Source organism: Salarias fasciatus, chromosome 10 (assembly GCF_902148845.1).
Source record: "Salarias fasciatus chromosome 10, fSalaFa1.1, whole genome shotgun sequence".
Taxonomy (NCBI): domain Eukaryota; kingdom Metazoa; phylum Chordata; class Actinopteri; order Blenniiformes; family Blenniidae; genus Salarias; species Salarias fasciatus.
The window spans coordinates 22,678,347-22,705,451 of NC_043754.1; the positions used below are offsets into that span (position 1 = coordinate 22,678,347).

General features: G+C 44.3%; 1 protein-coding gene and 1 long non-coding RNA gene across 2 annotated transcripts; both read left to right on the forward strand.

Annotated features, from left to right (window-relative positions):
* The first annotated feature begins 1,590 nt into the window (after positions 1-1,590).
* On the forward strand, positions 1,591-15,574 carry LOC115395850 (uncharacterized). The gene is made up of 3 exons (XR_003932332.1): positions 1,591-1,734; positions 9,288-9,289; positions 15,555-15,574. It is a non-coding gene; the product is annotated as an uncharacterized LOC115395850 (long non-coding RNA).
* Positions 15,575-18,250: 2,676 nt separating this feature from the next.
* LOC115394975 (odorant receptor 131-2-like) lies at positions 18,251-19,225 on the forward strand. Its single transcript, XM_030100317.1, has one exon. It carries the CDS (start codon positions 18,251-18,253, stop codon positions 19,223-19,225), a length of 975 nt encoding a protein of 324 aa, XP_029956177.1.
* Positions 19,226-27,105: the final 7,880 nt, after the last annotated feature.

Below are 27,105 nucleotides of genomic sequence, written 5' to 3' on the forward strand. Positions count from 1 at the left end.
TAATATGGATCACACATTAATTTTGTAATATGGACTCAGTACATTAGCCTTAGCAGTGATCATAACGTTATCTGAGTGGCATCTGCACTATTTAATATTGATTTTCTTTTTTCCCCATTTCTAAATTATTTCAGGAACTGTCAGCAACCATCCTGTCTCTCCTGCATACATACCATCCATCTTCTAACATGTGCCATCCCCCCAAAAACGACAAAGACAGCGAGCTCTTCAAAGCCACATGCGCAGAGAGGATGCAAAAAGAAAAAGAGGGGCAATTCAAAGACACACTGAAGCTGCGAGAGTGTTGTTAATCCTACATGCAACTTTTCAAGATGGTCCCCAGCCAGTAGACATTGTAGCAGAGACAGTGGTGGACCCGGAAATGAAAGCTGATGGGAAAAACTGTGCGTGCATTTCTAGTCACTGTTTATATGGCTAATTGCTTCCTTGTGGAATCCATACATAAGGAACAATTTTTAGAACAGGTGAGAAATGATGGGGAGACATGGAAGTACAGATGTGATTGTTTGACATTCAACCCCAAAGAATGCAAAGAATGACATGACCGGCTCCTGACGGTGAAGTCTGGAGGTGCAACACCTGCGGAGGTAACCACAAAATTGATCTCCACACCTCTACGCCTCAGCACCCCTCTTTCTCAGAGGGGGGCTCAGGTAGGCCGCTGGCATGTTCTTCTGGAGGTCAGTGAAAGGGGCGACCTCTCCGCCACAGAGGCTCCACAGAAGGGCTGAGAGATGAGGCTTTGCCGCCATCATCATCATGGACCCCCTAGGGAAAACTCAGAAGCCGGCCTTTCACAATCATAATAGTCATCCTGAGCCTTCTCGGAGTAAGGGAGAGGTGAGCTGCCCTCGGCATTTTTTTGGCGAATTCCGGTTGCTAAACCGGAAGTGACACCATCACTGCGTGTAGCGGAGATTACAGACTTTAACTTTAACCATAGTCTGAAAGCTGCAATAAGTAAAGTTATAGCCAAAATACCAAGTATTACAACAATCAAGCAAGAGGAGTCTGCGCTTGGTGAGTTTCTAACAGGAAAAGTCGTTTTCGCATGTCTTTGTGTGTAGAGAAGCTAGCGCTAATGAGCTAATGCTAACCCTTAGAGAAGCGAACGCATTTTGATGACGTATTTGTTTTGAAGTGCTGATTGGCAGAAGGGCGCTGTCAGTCAAAGGAGTAACAAACACTCTCTGTAAGAAGTTTCTATGGGATCCTATCCAGACTAAGCCCAAATCCAAATCCAAATGTGGATGAGGAGTGGGCGGGTCTGGTTTACGAGGCTACTTGTGTACCTCTCAAACCCAACAGATTCACTGCCTGAGCTGATGTCAGTGCTGGAGGAATATGGGTCATATTCAGGATATAACCTAAACCAGGGGTTCTCAAAGTTTTGGTAGCGGAGGGCCAATTTAAGAACCCAACAATGAACTGAGGGCCATCAAAGGAAAAAAAAATAAATAAATAATGACCAAGTTGCATTTCTGCAATTCAGGTTTATTGGTCTGCATCCAGTAATGTGAACACAAACCATAACACATTCCAATTGATAAATGATGCTATACCTGGCAAAGCTTGAGAAAACCTTGAGAAACATTGCAACACACACAAAATTCCTGGGGTTTTCTGCCCCCTACAGTCAAATTTGGGATATAACAGTCCTGTGTGCAGTCCATTTCAGAATATATGTAAGAACTTATTTTGAACAAAAAGTCAGTCTCAGTGTGCCCCCCCCCATGGTCCGTCCTCACCCTGCTCATTTTATTCTGGGACTGCAGGCTCGACAGGACAAAGGTATTTATTCAGAGAATATGTTCGTTCTCAAATTAATTTTTGGAAACGAAAAACACTTGGTTTGCTGTACTTTGATGGAGGATATAATATTTTACCCGAATCTGTAACTGGCACATCTGGAGACGCTGCAGTGCTCCAACTACCGTGTTCACTGTTGTGTAGAGATTTATTACATTAGTTTATTTTTTCACACCATTTTATGTTATTATTATGTAGTTGTAAACTGACAGTAGCCTACAGTAATTCTCTATACCTGGAGGTGACGGGTGAGCGCTTCATGCGCCGGCGCAGGTTCTGCTGGACTGTCCGACACGTCTCCGCCATCCGACTCCCCCTCACTGACCTCCTGTATCATTGCTGAAGCTTCTGTTATGCCTCTTTTTATTGTCTTTTTTTTTTTTTGGGGGGGGGGGTTTGGTTGATATTTTTGGCCGATTGTCTGCTGTCAGAGCTTGCTCCCTGTTCAGATGCGCGCATATGAACCAAAACAAATCAATCGCAGAAAAAAAGCAGCACGAAGTGCGTCTTCTTTATCTTTTGGGGGTATAAATGCTTTGTAAACTTATGTGTGTCATTGTTAGGACCTTATTTGCTTCAGAAACTGTATTTGCTTCAGAAAAACATACAAGACACATATTTAGGAAAAGTCAAAGAATTAGAGGACAGGGGAATTATTTTAACAGATTTATTTGAATTATAAAAACCCAAACGGTCTGTCAGAACGTCTTGGCTGTTCTGGTGTTAACAACTGTGAAAAAAACACTGTTTTATATATATTACTTCAACCTTTTTCATTTATTATTCCATTCCACTATTCCACCAACCCCGTGTCCGCTCGTAAAACGCTTCCCACCGCTCCACCGACGTTTGTGCAACGTTTAATCGCCGCCCGGGCAACGCAGCGAAGCAGCGGTGGTCCAGCGTCCTAGATTGCGTTGGCCTGGCGGACCCGAGCGTCCACGAACTTGCGCCTAGCGGTGCCAAACTTGGACTGGGCGTTGGTGGAGCGGGGGTGAACGTTGCCGGGGCGGAAAATTCAACGCTCTTCACCGCTCGGAATATTTTGTGCAGCTCAAAACTTTCGGAGCGGTGGGAGGGCCCCTCCGCTAACATCAGCGGTGGCCGAGCGTACACGGCGTTGCTTTAACGGAGGCCAACTTCTGTTAAACGGTGGTGAACGGTTACGAGCGGTGATGGATTTTTTTCACCGCTCCAGGGACGCTCCAGCAAAGTTCGGGCGGTGTGACCGGGCCCTTAAGAAAGAGGAGGGGCAGTTTCACACCCTCTGCCCACAGCTGCTGCAGAGGCTGTGGGGAGAGTAGGGAAAGTCAGACTGACTCTGAACTGTAATAAATTGACTTCAAAATATACTAAGATGCAAAATTAGAAACTTTTAAATCATCTAAATTAGTTGGTTTACGGGAAACCCAAAGGGAAAATGTACCTGTGTGAGTGTGAATGTATTCAGTGGGAAAAACATCAATGTTTTGAGTATGAATGTAGATGTTTGAGTGATCTAAAGGCATTGAATACATGGTGTTGATCTTTTTGTGTGTTACAGCTCTGGCTTTGTACTCAGTGGACACCTACTGCACCCAGTTCAATCTGTGGGGTGTAGTTTGGGTTTTGAAAGAAAGGTGTGATTTTCCACATCCAGAAAGTGTCTTGGATGTGAGTGAGTACATGGTGAGGTCTGAAATATGTGTATGGGTTATGGCTTATGTTCTGTGGCAAATAGTTATACAGCTTCTCATTTGTAAGTCCGGCACTGTCGGCAAATCGTCATGAGATCATGATTAATGTGATACTGCGAGACAGAGAAGAGAATGCAGTAGAATGGTGGTTTCATGGTGGAAAAATCATTCTGTTACAAGTCAGCTGTTTTTAAATGTCGTCAATGATCACAAATGTATTTTTAAACTGGTGCCTGCAGGAAGAGGACACACCAGTTTAAAGGGGGGGAATTAACATTTTCTGGTCAACTTTTCTGTGATGTGTAAAAGTTTTTTGTGATCAATAATCTTAAGACCTTAATTTTTGACCAGTGCTGAGATTTTATGTAGACAGTTGTCGCACAGCAAATTCAGTAATTTTAAATTCATTTGGAGTTTTAAGTCTGTAGAAATGTGTTTTTCACACTGCAGGAGGTCAGGACACAGAGCAAGAGAACCAACAGCAGCGTTCTTCTCTGTGGTGGACCTTTTCAAGCGCATTGTTCTCTGTCCCAGTTCACCCAGACTTGCAATGCTGGTTTGCATTTGAATTCCAAGGGAAACCAACACCTTCACATGGCAAGGTTATTGTGAGTCTCCCACAATTTACAATTCAGTCCTGCGTGTCCCCCTCTCTTCTCTTGTGCTCTTATGTAGATGTGGAGTATGTAGATGATTTTCTGGTCTGCTCACCTACAGAGGCCTAGTGTCAAATTGACACCCTGACATTGTTGCAGCATCTCTTTGGGTAAAGTCACAAGTGTCCTCTAAACAGAGGACGGTCGCATTTTCGGAGCTGGGGAACTGGTTACATGGACCCTCAAGGCAGAGGAAGAACCGGGTTGGGTTCACTGTCTGTTCAGATTATGAAACTTTGACCTCTGGTTCCCTCCCTGCTCACTACTCTGATCAAACTGCAGAGTTGCACCTGGTTGTGACCATGTGTTGAAAAGGGGGAACGGTTCAACAGATTACATCACTGCAGTCCACTAGGGGTGTGCCATCTAAGGCACCTCACGATTCGATTCGATTACGATTCAGGGTGCTACGATTCGATTATTCAACGATTATCACGATATTAATGATAAAAACGATTATCATGATTTTTTTGTGCATTTTTTCCCCCCTCACTTAGTGCCCACTTCATACTTTGAAACAATGTACAGCTATTTCTCGGTATACATAAATCTTTTTTTTTTTTTCCCCCTTGTCCTGTTCGGCAGCTGGGGCGTGCAATATTGTATGATTGTAGCCTTTTACTATCCAAACAGATTTTAATGCTAGCTGTACATTGTTTCATACTTTGAAACAATGTACAGCTGTTTCTCGGTATACATAAATCAAAGTAATCAAACAAATTCAAATCCAAAAAAAGTATTTTTTATTGATGTCAAGTGGTCCATCAGCAACCATGGCATAAACTTTGTGCCTGTAGCTGTGGCCTAAAGAGCCAATACAACAAAAGGCTGCCCCTGTTGACAAAAGATCAACAGTTACCTCCCTTAAGTGCAAACAATAGCAGATATGTCATATACGCAGATATATGTTCAATTTGAATTTACTACTTGGCGTGCAGCATATCTAGACACCTACATCTAGATATCTATGTCTATATGTGGCGGTAGTGTGACGTCAGTGGGAGCTACGGGAGCTGCAGTGTTGTTGTGTGCGTGTTTTTTCGACTGCTGATGCTCACGCATGTTTCTGATCCCTGCTCTTGGAATAAACATCGTCATGCTGCCAAACGCCTCTGGACTTCTTTCAGGCATATTACAGAGATAAATGTTTTGGTTGTTTTGTTTACCTCTGAACTGAAAGCTTTGTTTACGGCGCCGCGCCATGCGCAGTACGGCTCATTGTTTCCGGGGCTACATGAGGCTACACGGTGCTTTTTGTTCCAGACAGTGTAGCGTAAAATGGACGAATATCTATTGGATGAATATGTTGTGGACGAGAACTTTGAATGATTTTCTCTTTAGCAAAAGCAGCGTTGGCATTTAGCACTAGCTTTTAATCCAGAAGAATGAATCTCACACTCTGTTACTGTAGCTAAAGAGCTAGCTGTCGCTATATTAACCGGTCCGTCACTACAGATGTCCGGGTGGTGCGCAGGAACAATACTTTGGTTCCGCAAGTGGCGTCCGTGCTCCTGGCGTCTAGTTATTATGAAAAATAATCGATTTTAAATATTTATGAATCGTAATCGAATCATTATGTGTCGCATCACGATTAATCTAATAATCGATGTATCAGCACACCTCTACAGTCCACTAAAGGATTCTCAGTAGCCGTGGAACAGCACTGTAAAAATGTTTGGTGTGTGCTGCTCACAATGCAGGCTGGGTTGAGCCTGTGGAGAGAGCTGCTCATCCTCACCAGACTTTCCTTTAGATCATCTGATGAACTGACCCCTGCGGAGGGGAAGAACTATCGCTTGGTGGTGGTTGACACGCTCACCAATTGGGTGTATGTACTGCTGTGCTGCGCTCCACTCAGTATTCAGCTTTATGGAGGGATATTTCATCAGCTCCTGATAGGATGTTAAATGTTAAATGTTTTGTTTGTTTTGTTTGTCTGTTTGTCTGGCATGTCTCAAAGCATGATATGACTGACACTTAAACTAACAGAAATAATTCACTAACTCTAAACCAGACTCACAGTTTTTCCAACAGGTGACAGAGATCCTGGAACCCAACACCACCATCAATACCATCATATGATGAATATGGATGATGGAAATATTGTCTAACTTTGTTTTCTCTCATTTCAGAAGCTCCAGCATGTCAGAGGGAAGAAATTGGCTGATCAATTCTAACATTTTATCTGGGATATAATGTTGAATTTGACACTAAATTCTTGGATTATGCTTAAGGACTTCTTTAGGAGGTCAAGGGTTAATTTGGTAATTTGCAATGATGGCTTAAAATCAACAAAGGTTCAGGTTGAAACTAATGAGTCAAGGTTTTTACAATGAAGCAGTAACTGACTTCTAGGTTTTCATAGGATCCTTAATGGTCATGTTATGCCAGTGAACATTAGATGAAACAGTTGTGTTTACGTGTTTAAAGATTTGGGTTAGTTTAAAGTTAGGGTAGGATGGTCTGTCTCTGTTTTCTCTTCTTCCTTTCAGATGCCATGACTGCAGTTCAACAACGCTTCATCTCCAATGGGGACAGATGGTCACAGGATGTAAATGGAAAGAGTTCCAGATCACCCTTTGAAGGCACAGAACAAGAGGTCAACCCAGGAGGAAGCAGCTGCCACTCGACAGACGCTGGAGGATGCAACTCCGAGAAGACAGAGTCTCCATGAGTGACAGACCGTGAAAGAAGCTCTCCCTCGCCCTGCTGAAGGACCCCTTCATCAGCTGAAACCAGGAGATCGGGTCCGGGTAAAGGCCTGCTGAAGGAAACATTGGAAGACAAGACGCTGGCGAGTCGCTGGCGAGGACCCTTCTAACAACACTGCTGTTAAGTTGATCTCCCAGCCACAGGGCAGAATAATCCCTGAGATCAACTCCCGTGTGAGGTAGTCCACCCTCCACGAGGCAACGATGAAGATGTTCCTGTTCCTGATGAAGCTGTTGCCTCAAACGACAACAGCACCTTCGCCTTAGCACAGACACATCGCAGACCTTGTGGGACCTCAAGACAATCTATGGTGGAAAACAGTCCACACAGTAGCACAAGGACGTCATAATTCCAGCTGTATCATTTCGACTCTGACAGACGAACAGAAAACCATGTGTAACCCCTGACTGACGTTAATAAGGTGAAAGTATATAGACCAGTTGCTAGGTTCAGCAGGAGTACAGGAACAACTGAGGTTTGAGTGAAATGAAATGGCTGGAGGCAAGAAATGAGCAAAAACGAGTATATTATTTCAGGAAAATAAGCAAACAAAACTATATACAATTAACAAAATTCACAATAAGCCAGCATCTCAAAAATAAAATAAAACAAAATAAAACCCCACAAGTCTTTACTGAGCTCAGTGTTTTGTTTTGTCCTTTTTAGTCGTGTAGTCGTACAGTCGTGATTTATCTCAGTTCAGTTCCTTTTCCGGTGTTGTGGTAGTTTGTGTTGTTACCACTTGGTTGGTTGTGAGAGAAGACTGACGCTCCTCGGTCCAAAGGTTGGTTCAGTTTGGGCTTGACTCGCCATCTCTGTCCAGAGAAGAATCCAGGTATCCAGCGTTCCAACGTCCAATCCGGAGGTTTCTTAATCAAGCTATAATACCTCGCCTGCACACAATAATGATAGTATTATTGTATACAACCTAACAGTGTTCATTATCTTTTCTCTTTACATAGCTATGCTTTTTGTTTATCTTCAATCAAATTATATTACCAATGCACCAATACTCAGCAATATAATATACATGCATGTTTTAACTCAAAATATCTGTTGTACATGAATTTACTTTTTAACTCATGCAAAAAAAGATGAATTTATCCCTCTCACTGACACTGATTTAACCATGAATTTATGATTACTAGTGTATATTTTTTAACCAATGAAATTATTGATTTTTAAACTGTTCGTTAATCTCTTTGTAAATCAACAAATGAAATACAAGTATTTTTTTATCTTTCTTTAGGGATACATTTCTGGAACTTATCCCTTGTGGCAGAAAAAAGCCTTTCTGAGCTCCCACTTCAACATCACATCAGCATTTCACAATTTGGAACAGAAAAAGTACATTCAAAATCTATATTACCAACACATTTACCAGAAAACAGTGCAAAATGAAAATAAAATACACTGCGGTACTATTATAAACTTAAATCTCCATTGGCAGAACCAAAAGTTAAACAAAAGTTGCATTTCTGTTGCCTTAAAACATAAAAACCCACCCGCGATCAGCTTTAGTGTATTGCTAATGAAGCTAACATGGCGTCTGCAGCAACATGGTTCAGAACTCACCAAGATGAAGTTTTACTGCAAACACACGGTCGGGGAAACAGCCTCGTGGCCTCACAGTTTGTGCTCCCATCCACTAACAAAACACATGTTTTGTGTTATCATTTCAACAGCACAGCTTGTGCTCCTATCCACAGGATGACCCGTGATTTGTGCTTGGACGCTCTGAAAACTCCATCCCTCATTAGGCACGTTTACATGGACCACATATAAGCGGATTGTACGTGGAGCGGATTGTAAAATGTGTCATGTAAACGACAGAGTGGATCCGCTTCACTCGGAGCGGATTGTAATTTGGAGCCGATTGTATGAGGTGGTCTACGCCGATCGACAATCCGCTCCGTGTCCCTTATAAACGAGCCTGACAGCGGAGCGGATTGTACTGGGGGAGTGTTTGTTCTGCGCATGCCTGTGACGTGCCAGTAAACGGGAAGCAGCACAGTCAAAAAACCAGCAGAGAAAGCCACGGTGGTTGAAAAACACTTTTTTAGTAAAAAACCCCGACAGAAAAAACATTGGAGAGGCGAGATGGAACCAAATCGCGCAATAGCGAGTTGTATAAAGAGCTGTATAGCAGAATACAAGCGATCGCCGGCTGGTGTTATGGATTAACTGGTTCCCGTGTTAACGAATGACGGCGGAGGTCTGTGTAAACACAGGCTGATTACAGCAGTTGTTAAAGTAAGACTCACAAATTACTTTAAACGTATACACTCACTGTAACTATCGATAACCGACGTTCGCCAGAACGACTACATTTTTCAATCATGTATTGGTCACAAGTTAACACGGGCACCAGTTAATTCGAAACATCGACACGCGGAGCAGAGCTCACAACGAGACGTGTCGCTCGGTGCAGCGGTGCAGCAGCTAGGGGAGCAGCCGCTCCTTCAGCAGCGTTTCATGGACTTTTGGGACATTATTTGAGCAGATATCAGCAGATAAAAACACTCTGCTTGGCGCTGAGGACTGCTGCTGCGGAGCTAAAGACCTGCAAGTTCCTCGTGAGACTTTGTGCGCATGTCACAGGACGCTGTATAATCCGCTTCACCCAGGGTCCTTGTAAACGAGGATTCATCGTGGATCGCTTTGTATGCCGTACATGTATACACTCCGTTTAATACGATTGTTTACAATCGGATTGAAAAAAACACCCATGTAAACTGGGCCATTGTCTGAGTGGAAAATATCCGCTAAACTAATGCGCAGAGGTCCACAGCATGGAGGGCGGGACTAACGTCATTCTTGACGAATGAGAAGGTTAAGATCATCCAATGTGACCAAAACACAGGAAGAGTGAAGCTACGGAAAGCAAACAACACTTCCTCTTTCCAAAATAATGTTTTTCAAAATAAAATGACAAATACATTTAAACAAATAAAAACAGAAAATAGGTCATTTTCTGTGCGGGGTTACACATGCGTGTCATGAGCCTGCAGAACAGAGTGGCCTTGAATCTCCTTCTTGTTGAGAAAGGAGGGGTTTTGCGCTCTTATTGGGGAACTGTGCTAGAACCCTGACTATGTTGCTGCTGGAGATTTAAAGTTGCATATGTTTGAGTAAAATTTTCCATTCAATAATGTTGATTGAAATGTATTTGATTTAATCAAAAGGGGGGAACTGTAATGGAAATTTTATGTATTTGATGCATGTGATGGTTATCAACTTTAAGTTCAGTTCAATTCAGTTCAGTTTATTCATTTGTCCCTTGGAGGGCGATTCAATGTGCAGTAAGTTCACGTTCATACATAACATAAATATACAAGACAACATAAAAGCATAACAAACCTCGGTGCATAATCAGCTCCAGTACAAATAAAAAGCAGATCAGCAAGGTGGACCCATAAAACCAAGCTGTCCGAAACATTCCAGACGGCAAACAAGAAATGACAAACCACTGTCAGCAAATGTGCAGTAGTTGCATAGTAAAGCATGGAGACTGGTAGACATGCTTTTACTTCCTCTTCTTCTCGGCATTTAAAGCGTGGATGGAGAGAGGCACAAAGGAAAATTTATATCTGTTTTTAGTAGCTAGAGGGACAGTGAAGCGGAGGCCAGAGGGAAGGAGCTTATACTCCTGATGCAGAGGGTGGGTTTCGTCTCTGCAAATGTTCTTGGCTTTCTTAAGCAGCTGAATATTATAAATTTCCTCCAGGCTGCTGAACTTCACCCCGGCTACTTTGGAAGCAACACGCACAATTTTCCCTAAGGAGTTTTTGTCCTTAACAGTAACATTACCGTACCAACAAAGGATACAAAAGGAAATAACGGACTCGATATAAGCACAGTAAAACATTTTCATCAGGCCTCTGTCTACCTGGAATTTAGCGAGCTTCCTCAGACAAAATAGGCGCTGCTGACCCTTTTTACAGAGCATGTCACAGTTCTCATCAAATTTGAGCGAGTTATCTATTATAGTGCCCAAATATTTGTAGCTGCTCACCAGTTCAACTCCCTGATTGTGAACGACACTGCGATGAGGAACCTGAGTCGTACGTCTGAAGTCAATACAGACTTCCTTAGTTTTAGTAACGTTGATCTGTAAAAAGAAATCATCGCACCAGGATACAAAATCGTCAAGTACCTGGCCGTGGCTGACCTCCTCATCATGGAGCAGGCTGACTATAACAGAGTCATCCGCATACTTTATAATGAATCTGTTTGTGTGACGACTACAACAGTCATTAGTATACAAAATGTAAAGAAGGCAGACAGAACACAGCCTTGAGATGAACCGGTTGAGGATGATAAAAGGCTGGACAATGTTCCATTCACTCTGACTTGTTGTGATCTGTTAGTGAGGAAGTCAAGAATCCAACCCACAAGACACACATCCAGGCCAAACAGGTCCACGAGTTTCTCAACTAGGATGTGAGGCTGGATCGTGTTGAAAGCTGATGAAAAATAAAAAAAAAAAGCAATCTGACATGATTTTTGCTGCCCTCGAGATGCTTGTATACCAGGTTGAGTAAAGTAGCTGTGGCATCTTGAACACCTCTATTGTTTCTGTATGCGAATTGGAGGGGGTCTAGTAGATGCTCGGTTTTTGCTAGTATCTCCATTTTAACTAATTTCTCAAACTGTTTCATTACTGTGGAGGTCAGTGCCACCGGCTGAAAATCATTCAGTGTGCTGGGATTTTTTGTTTTAGCAACAGGTACCACAATAGACTTTTTCCATAGAGATGGCACAGTCTGAAGAGAGAGAGAGATGTTAAAGATATAGTTGAAGATAGGGCCAAGCTGTTCAGCGCAAGTTTTTAGTAGGCGACCGCTTATATGATCAGGGCCTGGGCTTTTCTTTGGTTTACATTTTTTGAAGCACTTAATTACATCTTCCCCTTCAAAGAAGGGGTTTAAAGGAGGAGCAGATGAGAGGCGGTTTTTCAGCTCAGTGTGTTTTCTATGGAAATCAGAATCATCGAATCTTACATAAAAGTCATTAAGGCTCTGAGCTAGTTCTAAATCTGTGTTGTAGCCATTGAGTTGAATGTTTTTCCGGCTACATTCTTTCACCCCAGTGATCGTTTTCATACTGTCCCAAACAGAACCCAAGTCATTTGTTTTAAGCCGATTCTCAATTTTCTCCTTATAGCGCTTTTTACAGGCTCTGATCTCATATTTGATTTCTTTCTGCAAGTTATGCAGAGATGGTCTATTCCCTTCCCTGAAGGCTGTTTTTTTTTTGTTGTAACAGATCTTTGAGTGTTTTAGAAACCCACGGCTTGTTGTTAGGATATATTTTTACCGTTTTAACAGGGATAACACAATTTTCGCAGTATGTAACCCAGCAGCTCACGACATCAGTAAGTTCATCTATGTTGGTAGAGGACTCAGTGAATGTATTCCAGTCAGTAGCATCAAGACACCCTTGCAGAGTTAGGCAGGCATCATCGTCCCAGGTCTTCACTCTGAGGCTCTGCACTTTGCCTCGCTTCAGCACAGTCCGATAGACAGGGATGAGTTGGATGCAGTTGTGGTCGGAGGAACCGAGAGGAGGCAGAGGGATGGATTTATATGCACCTTTGATGTTTCCATAACAGAGATCAATGGTCTTATTCTGTCTGGTGGGGCATGTGATGTACTGATAGAAGTCTCTCAGCGTAGTTCTCAGGGTGCAGTGGTTCATGTCACCCAGAATGATGTGAGGAGCATCCGGGGAGACAGACTGAAGCCTCTGAGTGACTTGATGGATATGCTCACAAGCATTTTTTTCATTAGCCCTTGGGTGGATGTACACAATAGTCACAAATATCTGTGGAAATTCCCGAGGCAGATATGGAGGGCGTAATGACACAGAGAGCAGTTCCAAGTCAGCAGTACAGAGTCTCTCCCGGACAGTGACAGATCTACACCAACGCTGGTTAATATACAAACACACACCCCCGCCAGATGACTTGCCTGTTGCAGCGGCGTCTCTGTCCAGCCGTATGGGTGCACCAAATCCATCTCCCTCCAGGTCCGCATCCAAGTCTCTGTCGGCCAGCCAGGTCTCGGTGAATGCCATGATGCAACAGTTCATAAAATCCTTCTGGAAACGAACATTTCCCTGGAGTTCATCCACTTTGTTTCTCAGAGACTGGACGTTCCCCAATATGAGAGAGGGCAGTGGGATCCGGTCGAGACGCTGTTTCCTCAGGCGCTGTCTCAGACCTCCACGTTTACCCCGCTTCCTCTTCTTAAGTGTTCCAGGCCCACTTGCTTTATTAGCGTTTCTGAGGAGACAATCCGGGATCTTGTATATCTGGTCAGCCGGCTGAGCTAACGTGGCTACGTTTAGCTCCAGCAGCACGTCCCTGGTTTAAGTAGACTCCTTCAGCAGATGGCCCCCCTGGACTCCTGACACCAAGCAAACCCAAATGGGGGTTCTTTCCTGTTTGTCCTGTTGTATTTTAAGCATATGTGTCTCCCCCTGACCGGGCGTAATCTCCAAATGGTATCTGTGGTCTGTATGCTGTTCTTCTCTGATGCATCAGCAGCCACAGGGGGTTGAAGTGGGTTGGGTGGTTGGAGTTGTTCCTTTGTCACTTCATATGTTAAATATGTGTCCCTTCTTGACTGAAGGCAGCCTCTAAGACATGTTAATGACATTAACATGTCTGCCCCTGGCCCCAGGGGTTCAGGGCGGGGTATAAATATCAGTCTGTATCTCAGAACTTCAGAACTCACACTGACTGAGCAGCTGTGACTTCTCTCCGGTTGCAACTGGAAATAAAGGAACCAATAAGGAACTCATCGTTGGTGCATTTATTAATAGAATTTCCACAACACATGCTTGCGACGTGCAGGGTATGTAGATGGGGAAAGTCCTTTGTAGAACTCGATGAGATTCTTGTCACGATATGCTGCTCTTGCCTCGGAACTCTCCTGCAGGTCGATGAGCTCAAACTGCATTTCTGCAGGCTCTTCCCCAGGGACACATGAGAAAGGATTTTGGAAGAGGTTGAATGACTTCTCATGGTCCCTGAAGTCGGAGAAGCGATGGTCGAATTCCTCTCTGAGTTTTTTTATGAGGTTATGGTTCTTGTCTGAACGCAGGTGACGTAAAACATGGCGCCCATCTGTGTCTGTGTCATCTGGGAGTGCCTTGCAGGTAGGAAAATGGGTTAGATCTCCCTGTTTCAACTGGCCCTGCAGCAGTTCAAGTTTTCGCTGGAAAGCTTTTATGTTGTCATAAAGTGTGGAAATGAGCTTCCCGTGGCCCTGCAGCTTCACATTTAGATCACTGAGACAAGTATTCAGGTCAACAAGGAGCGCTAGGTCACACAGCCATTTAGTGTCACTTAACTGAGTCACATCTTGTCCCTTTGACTCCATGAACTCCCTTATTTCTTTTCTCAGGTTAAAAAAGTGCTTCAGTGTGGCACCTCTGCTCAGCCATCTGACGGCAGTGAAGTATATGACGTCACCAAAATCTGCCTCTGATTGCTCCAAAAAAGTCTTGAATTGGCGGTGATTCAGACCTCTGGACTTCAGGAAATTAACCGTCTTCACAACAATGTCCATCACATGTTTCATATCAAGCGTTTGAGCAGCGAGAGCTTCTTGGTGAATTATACAGTGATATTTAATTAGCTCCTCACCTCCGTTGTTGGCCACTTTCTCAGAGAGCAGTGACACGGCACCTGCCTTTTTCCCGATCATGGCCGGTGCTCCATCTGTCGTGACACCAACCATAGACGGCAGCTTCACATTGTGTGCATCGAGACTTCGACACACAGCATCACAAATGTCGACTCCCCTTGATCTGTCTTTGATACTCTCCAGGCTAAGCAGCTCCTCGCCTATTTCAAAGTTTTCCGTGACTGTGTGGATGAAAATCAGCAATTGCGCCGTGTTGGAAATATCCGTACTTTCATCCAGTGCGATAGAAAAGGCTCCCTTTCCCAGGCCCTCCAAACGTTGTCCCAGCTGCTCTTTGAGATCGTTCGCCAGATCTTCAATTCGTCGTGTCACTGTGTCATTTGACAAACTAATGTCACGGAGCTTTGTTTTCTGCTCCGGGCATACAATGTCGGCCACTTTCAGAATACAGTCTCGCACGAATTCCCCATCACTGAACGGCTTGCTCCGCCTGGCTATTTCTTGAGCTACCACGTAGCTAGCCTGTGTCACAGCTTTACCGGATTTGGCCAGATTTGTGAAAACCAACTGCTGTGCATTGTAGCCTCTTTTAAGTTGTTCAAGCTTACTGGTACGCTCCTCGGTGGTGAACTTGTCGTATGTTTTGTGATTGGTATCATAATGTCGTTTTATGTTGAAGTCCTTCAGCATAGCATTAACCTGCTTGCAGATGAGGCACATGACTTTATCCGACCCGTGAGGTACGACAAAGTAAGCCTTTGTCCACTTATCTTGAAACCGCTATTTTTCCTCGCCGACGCATCGTTTTTTTCTCGGGGGGACTGGCTCCTGCTCACGCTCCATTTTCACCACCGCGGTCATAGCCATGTGTGATATGAAGCCTAGCATCATGGCGTCCAGCACTCCACAGTGGTGAGAAAAAACATTGCACCGTGGAACTCTGGGAGTGAGGTCAAGTGAGGTCCAAACCACACCTGCAATTACCGTTTATTTTTATAGATGCCGCCAGAGACCACGAAACGGAGATTCATCATTTCAAAGCAATGTACAGTTGGATTAAATTTATTAAATTAATTCATTGTGGGCCGCCAGAAATGTTTCGGCGGGCCGCCATTGGCCCGGGGGCCGCACTTTGAGAATCTATGACCTAAACGAACTAAAAACCCAGGTCCTTAACATTCATTACAATCCCCCTTAGTATCGTTGTTTAAAGTACCAACTGGATTGGGATAAGAAATAAGAAAAATATTAAGGAATAGTCCTACTTATCAATTTATCCAAATTCGAAGAAATTATTTATGAATATGAAAAAAAACAAACAAATTTTTCGGACATTAACAGATGGAATTTAATCCCTTACCTAAATGTAAGTTCACATGTTGAATAAATTAGGATGAATTTTTTACCAAGACTTTTATTCTTATTTCAATCTGTGCCGATTGAAAAACCAGAGCAGTACTTCTCAGAGTGGGATAAAATGATCATGATTTATTTGGGCTGGGAAAAAACCAAGAGTAAGATACAAATTTTAGCAATTGCTGAAGGAGAGAGGGGAATTGGCTCTGCCATATCTGTTGGATTATTACAGATCTGCTCAGGTGTGGAAGTATGATGGCAAACCATTTTGACATCTTTTGGGATTGCCCCTCTGTGGATCCATTTTGGAAATGTGTCAATGGCGTCCTGGAGGCAGTTTTTAAGTTTAAAATACATTTTCCTTTCAAAATCATGTATCTTAGCGACTTAGAAGATCTGCGTATGGTTCAGATTCTGTGCACACTGCACTGTTGAGAACAGATCATCGACGGACCAACCGCATGCACAACAGCTGCTCATTTGAGGGTGCTGTTGGCCAAAATGAACATTAACCAGACAAGCAGAAGAAGAAATCCAGCTTATTTGGTTGGTGCAAACCACAACCGGAAGTTCCGCCCCAGCAGCTAACTAGCGGTTAGCAGCTAATGACTAACCACAAACAACTGATAACATGCATGATAGATCAATCCTCCAGTCAGGTGATTCTGACCATGAGCCTGGCTCTACATCTGGGGATGGGTCCCCGGGCACTCTATGCAGCTGCCCACTGCTCCTAACGGAATGCCTCAGCGCCATCGAAGTAAAGTACCTTACCGTACCTTAACTGTGATTTAGTATTTTAACCATCTATCAATAAGCACCTTGTTTTCCTAACCACTCCATTTCCGCCCACAAGACAGTTTCTTACTCTTTCTTTGTGTGTCTGCTTCTTCTGAGTTGGTTTTGTTTATTCTGCTATTCAAATGCATATGTGCTCCTCATGACATCCTCTCACTGCAACTTTTGGATACTCCAATTGTCCAGTTTGAGATCAGGTGATTCGAGGGCTCCAGAGTTCAACTGAAAGATCTGAATCTGAGATCACCAGAGCGTTCAAACATGTACAAATGATGAGGATTTTCCCAGAAAGTGCTGATTTGGTCTAAAACCTGATTTTACAAGCCTGGTGTGAAAGAGCCCTTTGTCAGAACTGTTCCTGGTGCATGTTGGACTAATGGTGGGGTGTTCTGGGCATGTCCCACTCTGTTGAGGTTCCGGGCAAGACCGAGGACACAATGGAGAGATTTTGTCTCTCAGCTGGCTGAGGAAGACTTCAGGATCCTCTGAAGCAGAACTGTGGTCACAATAATATGAGCAGTGTGAAGCACAAAGTCAGATATTCTGTCACTGTCTCCATCTAGTGAGGAGAACGCAGCAGGAAGAGAAGTGGAAGGTACAGGACAGGTCTGTTTGTCCATCAATAGGGTAACATGAAGACTGGATGAGTCTTTCTGAGATGACATCATCAAGTAATCACATGACTTCCTGGTCTGACATGATGCAAGAAGAAGGTTCATATTCAGAAGTGAAGCGTCTGAAGTCTGCAGAGGAGAAACGCTTCCAGTCTGCATGTTACACAGACTTCAACAGGTTGTTACACTTTTCAGTGTTCAAAGCTCATTCTGGATGAATTGTCACATTTACATCTCTGATGCTTTCAGGTGTTTTCTTTTCACAGCTTTTGATCCTTTCAATGTTTTTAATGCTTCTCATGTTTTCAGGTTTTCATGTTTTAACATTGTATTGTTTCTGATGTTTTCACGTTTGTGTTTTCCAAATTTCTGTGTTTCTTAATGTTTTTGATTCATCTGATATTTGAACTTTTCAGATGTTTTCATGTTTCTGATGTTTACATTTTTAGATTTTTCATATTTCTGTTTTCAAATGGTTCCAATATTTACTTGTTTCTGGTGTTTGAAATGTTTCTGATGCTTTCATTCTTGACTGATGTTTTCAAAAGTTTGATGTTTTCAGGGTTCTGATGTTTATAAATGTTTTTTTTTCAGGTTTCTGATGTTTGCAAATGTTTCTGATATTTTTCATGTTTCTGATGTTTTCACATTTTTTGTTTTCAAATGTTCTCATATTTCTGTTTCAAAACCTTCTGATGCTTTAGATTTTCATATTGCTGATGTGCACATCTTCGTAGTGTTTTCACACGTTTCTGATGTTTTCAAACATTTCTAATGTTTGTTTTCTCTGATGTTTCCATATTTCTGATGTTTCACGTTTTTTTTTGGTCATTTCTGGTGTGTTCACACACTTTAAACTTGACCTGTATGTCTGTTCTTGCTCTAATCGTATGAGGACGTATCACATGAGCTTCTCTTGGATCCTGTCTTGGTTCATTCAGAGCTGCTGAGAGATGTCTAATGTGTCGGTGCTCTCAGCTGACCGGAGCTTGTTGGAGAGGGTGATGTTCTGCTCCGTCACCACAGTGCCCTGCTGTGTCTTTCTCTTTGTGAACTGCACCATGTTGTTCTCTCTGAGGAGTAAACTTGTGTTCAGGGACACGTGTCGTTATGTGCTCCTCTATAACCTGCTGTTGGCCGACACGGTGCAGCTGGTTGTCAGTCAGATACTTTACATACTAGTTGCCTTAAGTCTCAGGCTCACCTATCCCGTGTGTGCGTTCTTCATCACACTCAGCAGCATCGTTCTGAGAATCTCTCCTCTCACGCTGGTGGTCATGTCTTTTGACAGGTACGTGGCGGTTTGCTACCCTCTGCGGCATGCCACCATCGTGACCATGGGTAAAACCAGAGGAGCCATCTGTGTGATCTGGGCCATCTGCTCTGTGACTGTGTTCATGTATATCAGCTTGCTGAGGGAGAATCCTTTTGAGGGTCTGGACTCTCTGCAGATTAAGCGCACTTGCTCTGTAGAAAACATGTTGCTGAGCCCTGTTGCTGCAATGTTCGACAAGGTTTATGAGTTCACTCTGTTCATCTCTGCTGGAGTGTCCATCTCTTTCTCCTACATTGGTGTTTTGGTTGCAGCCAGATCAGCTTCCACAGACAAAGTGTCAGCCCGTAAAGCTCATAAAACTCTGCTGCTGCACCTGGTCCAGCTGGCCCTGAGCCTGTCCTCCACCATGTTCAAGCCTCTGCTCGGTGTCATGTCCCAGCTCATTGACAGGATCACCCTGGTGCGCATCAGTATCCTCTTCTATGTGTGTGTGATCATGTTGCCCAGGTGTCTGAGTTCCCTCATCTACGGCCTCGGAGATCAGACCATCAGACCCGTCCTCCTCCACCTCCTCCTCTGTCAGGTCGCTACCTCCGCCTTCACCCACGTCACACCTTACGGCAGACGTCCAGCTACATGCAGACATAAGTAGATAACATGATTTCCTGTAGCTACATGCAGATGTGTGCAGCTGAGTTCAGCTCCATGAAGATATTTCAAGATGCCCTCTTACAGCTGCATGCAGCCCCCATCCTGCAGGTTCACCACTGATGTTGAGGTCAGCCTCATCCATCAGGCTGAGGCTGAGGATATGGAGATTCCAACGCCCTCTGCTGGACAGCAGGACACTGAGCTGGAGCTGGGAGAGGCGGATGACCTCTGTTAGGTGCAGGAGGGCAGGGGAGGCTGTGGTTCAGCTCGTCAGGAAACCCACGCTCACAGAGGACGGGCGAACCATTCTCTTTATTTGAACCCGGACTTTCTCACTGTGAGGTGAGAGCATTAACCAATGTACCACAATACAGAACCACCAAATTCCAGACTCTGAAATTACAGGCTTGATTTAAGTTGTCATAGTAGTGCATAAACCCGAAAAAAATAGACATTTAATTTTACATAAAAATGTTGAGTTTGTTGCTTCTACCCTCTATATCTTTTAAAGTAGTGAAGTACAACTTATATTTTGTAAATTCTAATTATGTGTACACTTACAGGCTTGAATGAATTACCCATGAATTTCCAAGGACTTAAAATAATGCAGAGAGACTCAGAGTTAATAGTCTTTGAAATATTTATTCAAACTAAACTCATTTTCCTATTTTGTTCTATTGACATTTTAACTGTTTATTCTGTTTGTTCATTTTGTGTGTAGCAATGTTCCAGAAAGGTTCCCTCTGGGAACAATAAAGTATTTCTGTTCTAAAGTGAAGTGAAAATCTGTGATTACTCCCTCCCCAGTAAGAAAATGTGATGTGGAGAAAGTACGGATGTTTGCCTTCAAATGTAGGGAGGAACAAAAGACTTAATATACAGATGATAAAGTACCACTAGAAAAGTCTGCATTATATTCAGTGTGTGCCTGCAGTTCACTGAGTATCCCCTCAAGACTTCCACTGACTGTTTGTGTGTGTGTGTGTGTGTGTGTGTGTGTGTGTGTGTGTGTGTGTGTGTGAGTGAGAGAAAAAGACAGAGAGAGAGAAAGAGAGAGAGAGAGAGAGAGAGAGAGAGAGAGAGAGAGAGAGAGAGAGAGAGAGAGAGAGAGAGAGAGAGAGAACAGAAGAATATAAATATATATGTGCAATACCAGTAATAATCAAAAATTATCAACAATTTCTCAGTGTAGCCCTTGTTTACTCACAGAATTAATTGAGTGGGCTTTGGGTTCGTTTTCAGCGTATTCACGTACTTTCAAATATTTTAACTTTACTTTCTCTCTCATGAATTGGATCTAAACTGTAGGTTTAAAATTGGCACTAAATACTAATGTTGACCACACTAATCAATTAGCAAGAAGTAACGTCAAACACAAGGTAAAGTGAACAATGAATAACAAATTTAATTAGGAAACTAGACAAAAATAATATAAAATAAATAAAACAGTAGTTTTCAGTTACAATAAGCACAGTAAACAGCTTCCTCCAAACAGATGAATCCCCCACTCCAGGCAGTTCAAATGCAAGGGCAAATACTGGCCTATAAACTAATTCTAAGCTGGCACAAACAATCTACGATGCAGGCCTGTGACGATGCTCGTGGGCGTTGAGACCAAAAACCACAAAGAGGTCGCTTCACTCAGAGAGCTAAAACAAAATTAATTACAGTACCTTGTCAAAGCGTATCCAAAAGATTAGGCCAAGAAAGGGATGCACTTGGTTCCGCAGGGGCAAATCCAGGCTCAGGAAACAGAACAGCACGATGATGATGACTCTCCAGGTCCTCCTTCAGGCACATCCGGGTTCAGGAAACAGCAGTCACAATGGCAATGGTCCTCACGGTCCTCCATCTCGTTGTCTAGCCAGCAACGATCCTCCACAAACTCCCTGGTCCCACCAAATCAGCGAAAACAGCAGCTCACGGTCTCTTTAGATTAGCTTAGCTGTGTTAGCAAGCCTCCGTGCTAACTTACATGTCCTAAAGCAGCAAAACACCGTCCTGAAGCTTCATGCTGAAACTACATGGGGTTCTTCTACCTTAGTCCATCAGTCTCAAAGCGGCCTTGTCCAGCCTTAGCAAAAGCCCACTTCATCCAACAAATGTCCAAAAAGTAAGCTGGCACACGCACAGCACTGTAGCTGTCCCTTGTGCAGGCTGAACAGGACTCTTCCCGTTTTTGCCCTGTGGTGCCTGACCGTCTAAAAATCGGAAAAAAAACCACATTTCACAGATACTACAATATAAATGAAATATTATTTAACAATAACAAATTTTTAATCTTGTAAATATATTTATTAAACACTTTACCATGAACTTGACATTTATGAAACAAATTAATTTGTGCTTTTTATTTAACTTGTACTTTACAGTGTTTCACTACATATTTATACGGGTTACACCAGTCGTCAATAATCATTAAAAGTGCAATGAGTAAGAAAAGTAGTATAAAATTAAAGTCGCAAGCAGCGTCAAAAGGCCCTCGCTGGCTGCTTACCTGACCTGCCCCGTTTTATTCTTTCATTGATGTTTTTGACCAGCATGTGTGTGCATGTGTCAAATTTGGCACATTTCCATGGTAACAATTAAATTTGATCTGATGGGAGATTTTTCACTTGGGCCCTTTAGAATAACATGGGGAACTTCAGCCATCGCCACGGCAACACCGTTGAAATTACAACATGGTTACCATTTGCTTTTTTGATCAGGACCACATGAAGGAATAGTCACCCAAATTCCATTAATTTCTGCCAAACTAATAGTTTTACTCCCCATACAGAATTTATTTTTATTCTGTAGGGGGCGCTGTAATGCCAATTTTCAAAATTTCACTGTAAATGTGTCGAGGTAGGAAAGGTCAAAAAGTGTTTAAGATTTGGTTTGGATTGAAGTTACAATGTAGGAATGGCAGCCATTTATCACACTCAAAAAATTGCAAAATTTGACATAAAATTTGCGGCGTTGCCACGCGGAAACCGTGAACCGAAGATTTATAATTTGGATAAGTTTTAATTGTCTACTTGTGTAGATGGTGTCCACCAAATTTCAGCTCATTTGGAGAAGTGCGCGATCAAAACGAACATTTTGTATGACGTCCTAGAAAATGCTGACTCAGCATTTTTGAAAATTGAATCCCAGATAGCTGCTTTCCTGCTGTTCTGAGGGTAGGGTCATAGTATTATTTTTTGTTTGTCCCGACAAGGCGCATGTGTATGCCGAATTTTGTGGCTGTACGGACCCCCTCCCATTGACGCAGTGCATTTTGATTTTTGCAGGTGGCGCTGTAGAGCCATTTTTTAAATCCCAGTATTGAAACACATATTAAAAAAAAAATTTTCGCCGGAACTGAATTTTGTGCAAAATTTGGTGAGTTTTTGAACATGTTTAGGGGGTCAAATTCCAGTTTAAAGAGCAGAAGAAGAAGAAGAAAGAAAGAAAGAAAGAAAGAAAGAAAGAAAGAAAGAAAGAAAGAAAGAATAATATTTTTTGCAAAAACAATTTGCGATTTTTTTTCCCGCCGTTATTTTGCCCACATGTTATATATTTTCGGAAAGGTCTCGACAAGCCCGACACGTCTGTGAGGTGTTTGAGAGTGTGAATGTCTATGGTCGAGAGCTATGCGCTCGACAAGTCATGTTTGTGTGTGTGAGGGTGTGTGTGTTTTTGCGTTTGTAGATGTGTGTGTGTGAGTAGATGTCATTGTGTGTTTGTCTGGACATGTTGGCCTACATCTGTGGTCGAGCGCTGTGTGCTCGACTTGTCATTTTTGTACATTTGAGTGTGTAAAAGGCCTTGGTCGAGCGCAAGTGGTGTGTGTGTGTGCGTTTTTGTGTTTGTACATGTGTATGTGTGAGTGCATGTCGGTGTGTGTCTTTGGACATGTTGGCCGATGTCTGTGGTCGAGCGGTGTGCGCTCGACTTGTCACTTTTGTGTGTTTTGAGTGTGAAAGGTCTTTGGTCGAGCGCTGCACGTTCGACTAGTCGTTGTCTGTGTCACAGAAACAATAGGCCCTTCGCCCTTGGCTGGCCAGGAGCTCGGGCCTAAAAATCAATTTCTCTGGAGTATAGCATAGGAGCATCAAGGTTTTTTGCAGAAAGAAGGAACCAGGCCACGGCTGGCGTAGGCAATTACTCTCAGTCGACCTTCCTGTTCCTGATACAAAGCTGCACCAAGCCCAGTGGTGCTGGTGTCCGTATGTAAAATATACGGCAGCTTTGGGTCAGCAAAGCCAAGGAATGGGGAAATGGTCAACCTTTCAATGAGCATTTCGAAAGCAAGCTGGCAGGCAGGCAACCATCGCTCTCCAAAGGGTTGCTTTGGGTCCTGTGTTTTAGCTGAACTCGATCTCCTCTGGGCTTTGGAGGTCGACACATAAGCATGCGTGAAATCGTTGAGGGGCTAGGGGATGGTGGAGTAACCTTTTAAAAACATCCAGTGATCCGCCCGTGTGGGCTGGTTCTCCCGGGTGGGTCATGGCCCTCCGCCCGGGGTGGGGGGTTGGCTCCTGGGCTCTTGGGCCTTGGGCTCTCGGCCCTGCCCGCCCCGGGCGTCCGGCGCCCGGGGTGGACCGGCTCCTGCCGGTCGTGGCTCCGCGGGGCCCGGGCCCCGGGGCTGCCGGGGTCCCCGGCCGGGGCTTTCCTCTGCCCCGTTTCTGGACCGGAGCGTGGGCGTCTGCCTGGGGGGGCGGCTTGGATCTGGGCTCTGTGATGACCGCCGGCTGTCTGGGCTCTGAGGGCCTCTCTGGCCTGCTTCTGGCCTTCTCAGAGGTCAGAGGTCATATATGCATGATTACTATCACCATCACTGTCACCATCATATTCACATGATCACGTTGATCTTCAATCACTCTTCACATACTCGGTTACCTTGTCTTGTTGTGGTGGTTAGACTAATGGTGATCTGTAGCAGACCTCTCTTGATGCACGCCCCTAGTTTACTACTAGTTACGACTAGCTATATTCAAAAAAAAAAAAAAAAAAAAAAGGGTTTGTGGTGTCCTTGCATTTCCTTCCTCCCCTACACCTCCTTTTATTTTTGTGGCCTGGTCTGTTCACTAATATGGTTCGGGAAAAAAAAAAAAAAAATGTATGTATGGTTCTGTAATTTTCTGTGTTGGTTATCGGCTCTCTTTTGGTGTTGTCTAGATTGGGGGTTTGGGATTGTTCTTGGTTGCGTGTGGTGCGTCGACAACACTGTTTTGTATTGTGACTTTGTATATAGGTTGTGCCCCCGCCCCCCCCCCCCCCCCCCCCCCGCGTTCTCCCCCTCTTTATCTTCCTCTCTTTCTGTCCCTGCTCTCTGAGCGTTTCCGTCCCGGTCCTGTCCGGCAGCCATGCCGGATGCCAGCTTTAAATAAAGGCAGCAGCAGGAGGAGACTCAGTCTCCTCCTGCTGCTAACATTAAAATCTGTTCGGACAGTAAAAGGCTACAATCATACAATATTGCACGCCCCAGCTGCCGAACAGGACAAGGGAGGAAAAAAAAAAAAAGAGAAAAACGTCCAGTGATATCCAGCAAAGCCCAAGAATGACTTGAGCTTTGAAGTTCTTGGAATCCGCCAGGATTCGCCAGTGTCATGGCTGCTCCTCAGCCAGTATGGGGTGGGTGTGCTTTTCTGTTTTCCTCTCTCTTTCTTTCTGCAGGTGAGCAGACTGTGGTGTGGGCAGTTCAATCAGCTAATTGGAGTCACCTGTTCGGAGAGTGGCCTCATCTGTTCCACCTGTTCCTCTGTCTATTTAAGCTGGCTGCAGTCCACTCTCCGGACCGTGGAACTCCCTCAGTCAGTGTACAAGAGTTTCTTCGTGTTAAGCCTTCTGTCCATGCTGCAACTGACCTTGTTTTCTTCTCTGCTTCAGCCTGGACCACCCCTGTCTTTCTCTCGCCTGCCACGCTGCTCACCTGGCTGCTCTGGACCTTGGTTTTCCCCGGACTCCCCAGACTGTTTCCCCGCCTGGCTGCTGGAGTCTCTGACCAATCCACAACTGCCGGTGTGCAGCACCTGTCTCTGACCCATCCATGGCTGCCGATGTGCAGCACCTGTCTCCCGCCTGGCTGCAAGAGTCTGTGACCTGGTCCTCGGACCCAGATCTCAGACTTGTTTAACCCACCATCAGGTCAATAAACCTCTTAAACTTTCAACCTGTGTCTGGTACCCATCTGCATCTGAGCCTTCGTCTCAAATACCGTAACAGCCAGGATCTTATCTGGATCAGTCTCAACTCCTTTCTCCGAAACAATGTGTGACAGAATTCTGAAAAAATTTGCATTTCTCAGGAGAGAGCTTCAAACCATATTCCTTCAAGTGATGCAACCCGCAACAACCTTCACTCGTGTTCTTCCAACGTGTCTAAAAAGACAATGAAATCAATAAAAACCAGAACTTCTTTCAAATGAAGATCCCCCATGCTCTTCTCCATTAACCGTTGGAACTTAGATGGAGTGTTGTTACCCCTCGGGCCAGGGGTGGGCATTCCTGGTCCTTGAGGGCCACAGCCCTGCATGTTTTCCATGTATCCCTGCTTCAACTCACCTGAATCTCATGAAGATTCATGGCCAAGTCCATGGCCAAAACGTGCAGGGCTGTGGCCCTCGAGGACCAGGAATGCCCACCCCTGCCTTGGGGCATCCGGTTAAACTCCCAAAATCCAATGGGTGTCACAAAAGTGGTTTTAACTTTGTCTGCTTCATTCATTTCAATCTGGTAATACCCAAATTTCAAAATCGAGAACACTGAAACATTTAGAACCAGACAAGGCGGACAGAGACTCCTCCAAGTTTGGCAGGGGATATGTGTCCTTAACCATCTGTAAGTTGGTTAAGATGTTGAAGTGCTTGGCTGCTGAAATCGAGAACAGGAGAACAACCACCAATACCATGCCTCTAAATACCCAGACCACAGGCCCAAGGAAAATGACTTTTGTTCGGGAAGGGGATAAAAGAGGGACAAAGTCCTCTCCTTCGGAGCCAGGCCCACTCAATGCAGCCCGGGATTGGGAAATGCGGATGGACCTCACCCAAAGGCTCACCTTCTCACCCGAAATCGCAGGGACCAACCTGCGCCCAGACCTGGTCCTCTGGTCCAAATCCTGCCCGTGTGTTTTCGTCATTGAGCTGACCGTCCCATGGGAAAATGCCATCAATGAAGCCTTTGAGCAGAAGAGACTGCGACATGCCAACTTAGCAGCTGAAGCAGAGGGGCGGGGCTGGAATGTGAAGATCTGGCCAGTGGAGGTTGGCTGTAGAGGCTTTGTAGCCAGGTCCACCACAAGGTTCTTCAAGGTAGTAGGGATCAGAGGGCAGGCCCAATGGAAGGCAATTAAAGAACTTGCCACTGCAGACTGTGGGTGAAACGCAAGGATGCAGTATGGGCTGCCAAGTGACCATGTGGTCCCACTGTGCGCCACATACCTAGGGACTGATCGCCCTGTGGTGGGCCAACCTCAACAGAGGGCGTCTTGTTATAAGAGGCCGCAACACCGAATGAAGTTCGAGGCAAACAACTGAAGATGTGGCGTGCTGGTGGCACTGTGATCAGTGCCAAATCCCACCCAAGAGTAGAGGGCATCTCCAATGACATTCAACTGATGTTCTGAATAATAGGGATAAATAACATCTAGTCCTATTAAGAAGTCTGCTCCATGAAATACACATGCTGAGTAGTAGGGCACTAACAGAAACGTCAGAAACGACTCGTTGACTCGTCGACAAGTCGACGTAAATTTGGAGGAGTCGACAAGTCGCAGGTTATTCTCTCTCTCACCCGATGACCCGACAGTGTGCAGCCTTCATCCAGCGCATGTCAATGCGCTCATCTTTCTCCATGAAAGCATGCAGCACAAGCCCAAGAATGTGAGGGAAGATGACCCAGAGTAGGATTACTA

Coding starts and splice junctions, on each gene's coding strand:
- LOC115394975 (XM_030100317.1), top strand. CDS start 18,251: ATGTCTAATGTGTCGGTGCTCTCAGCTGACCGGAGCTTGTTGGAGAGG.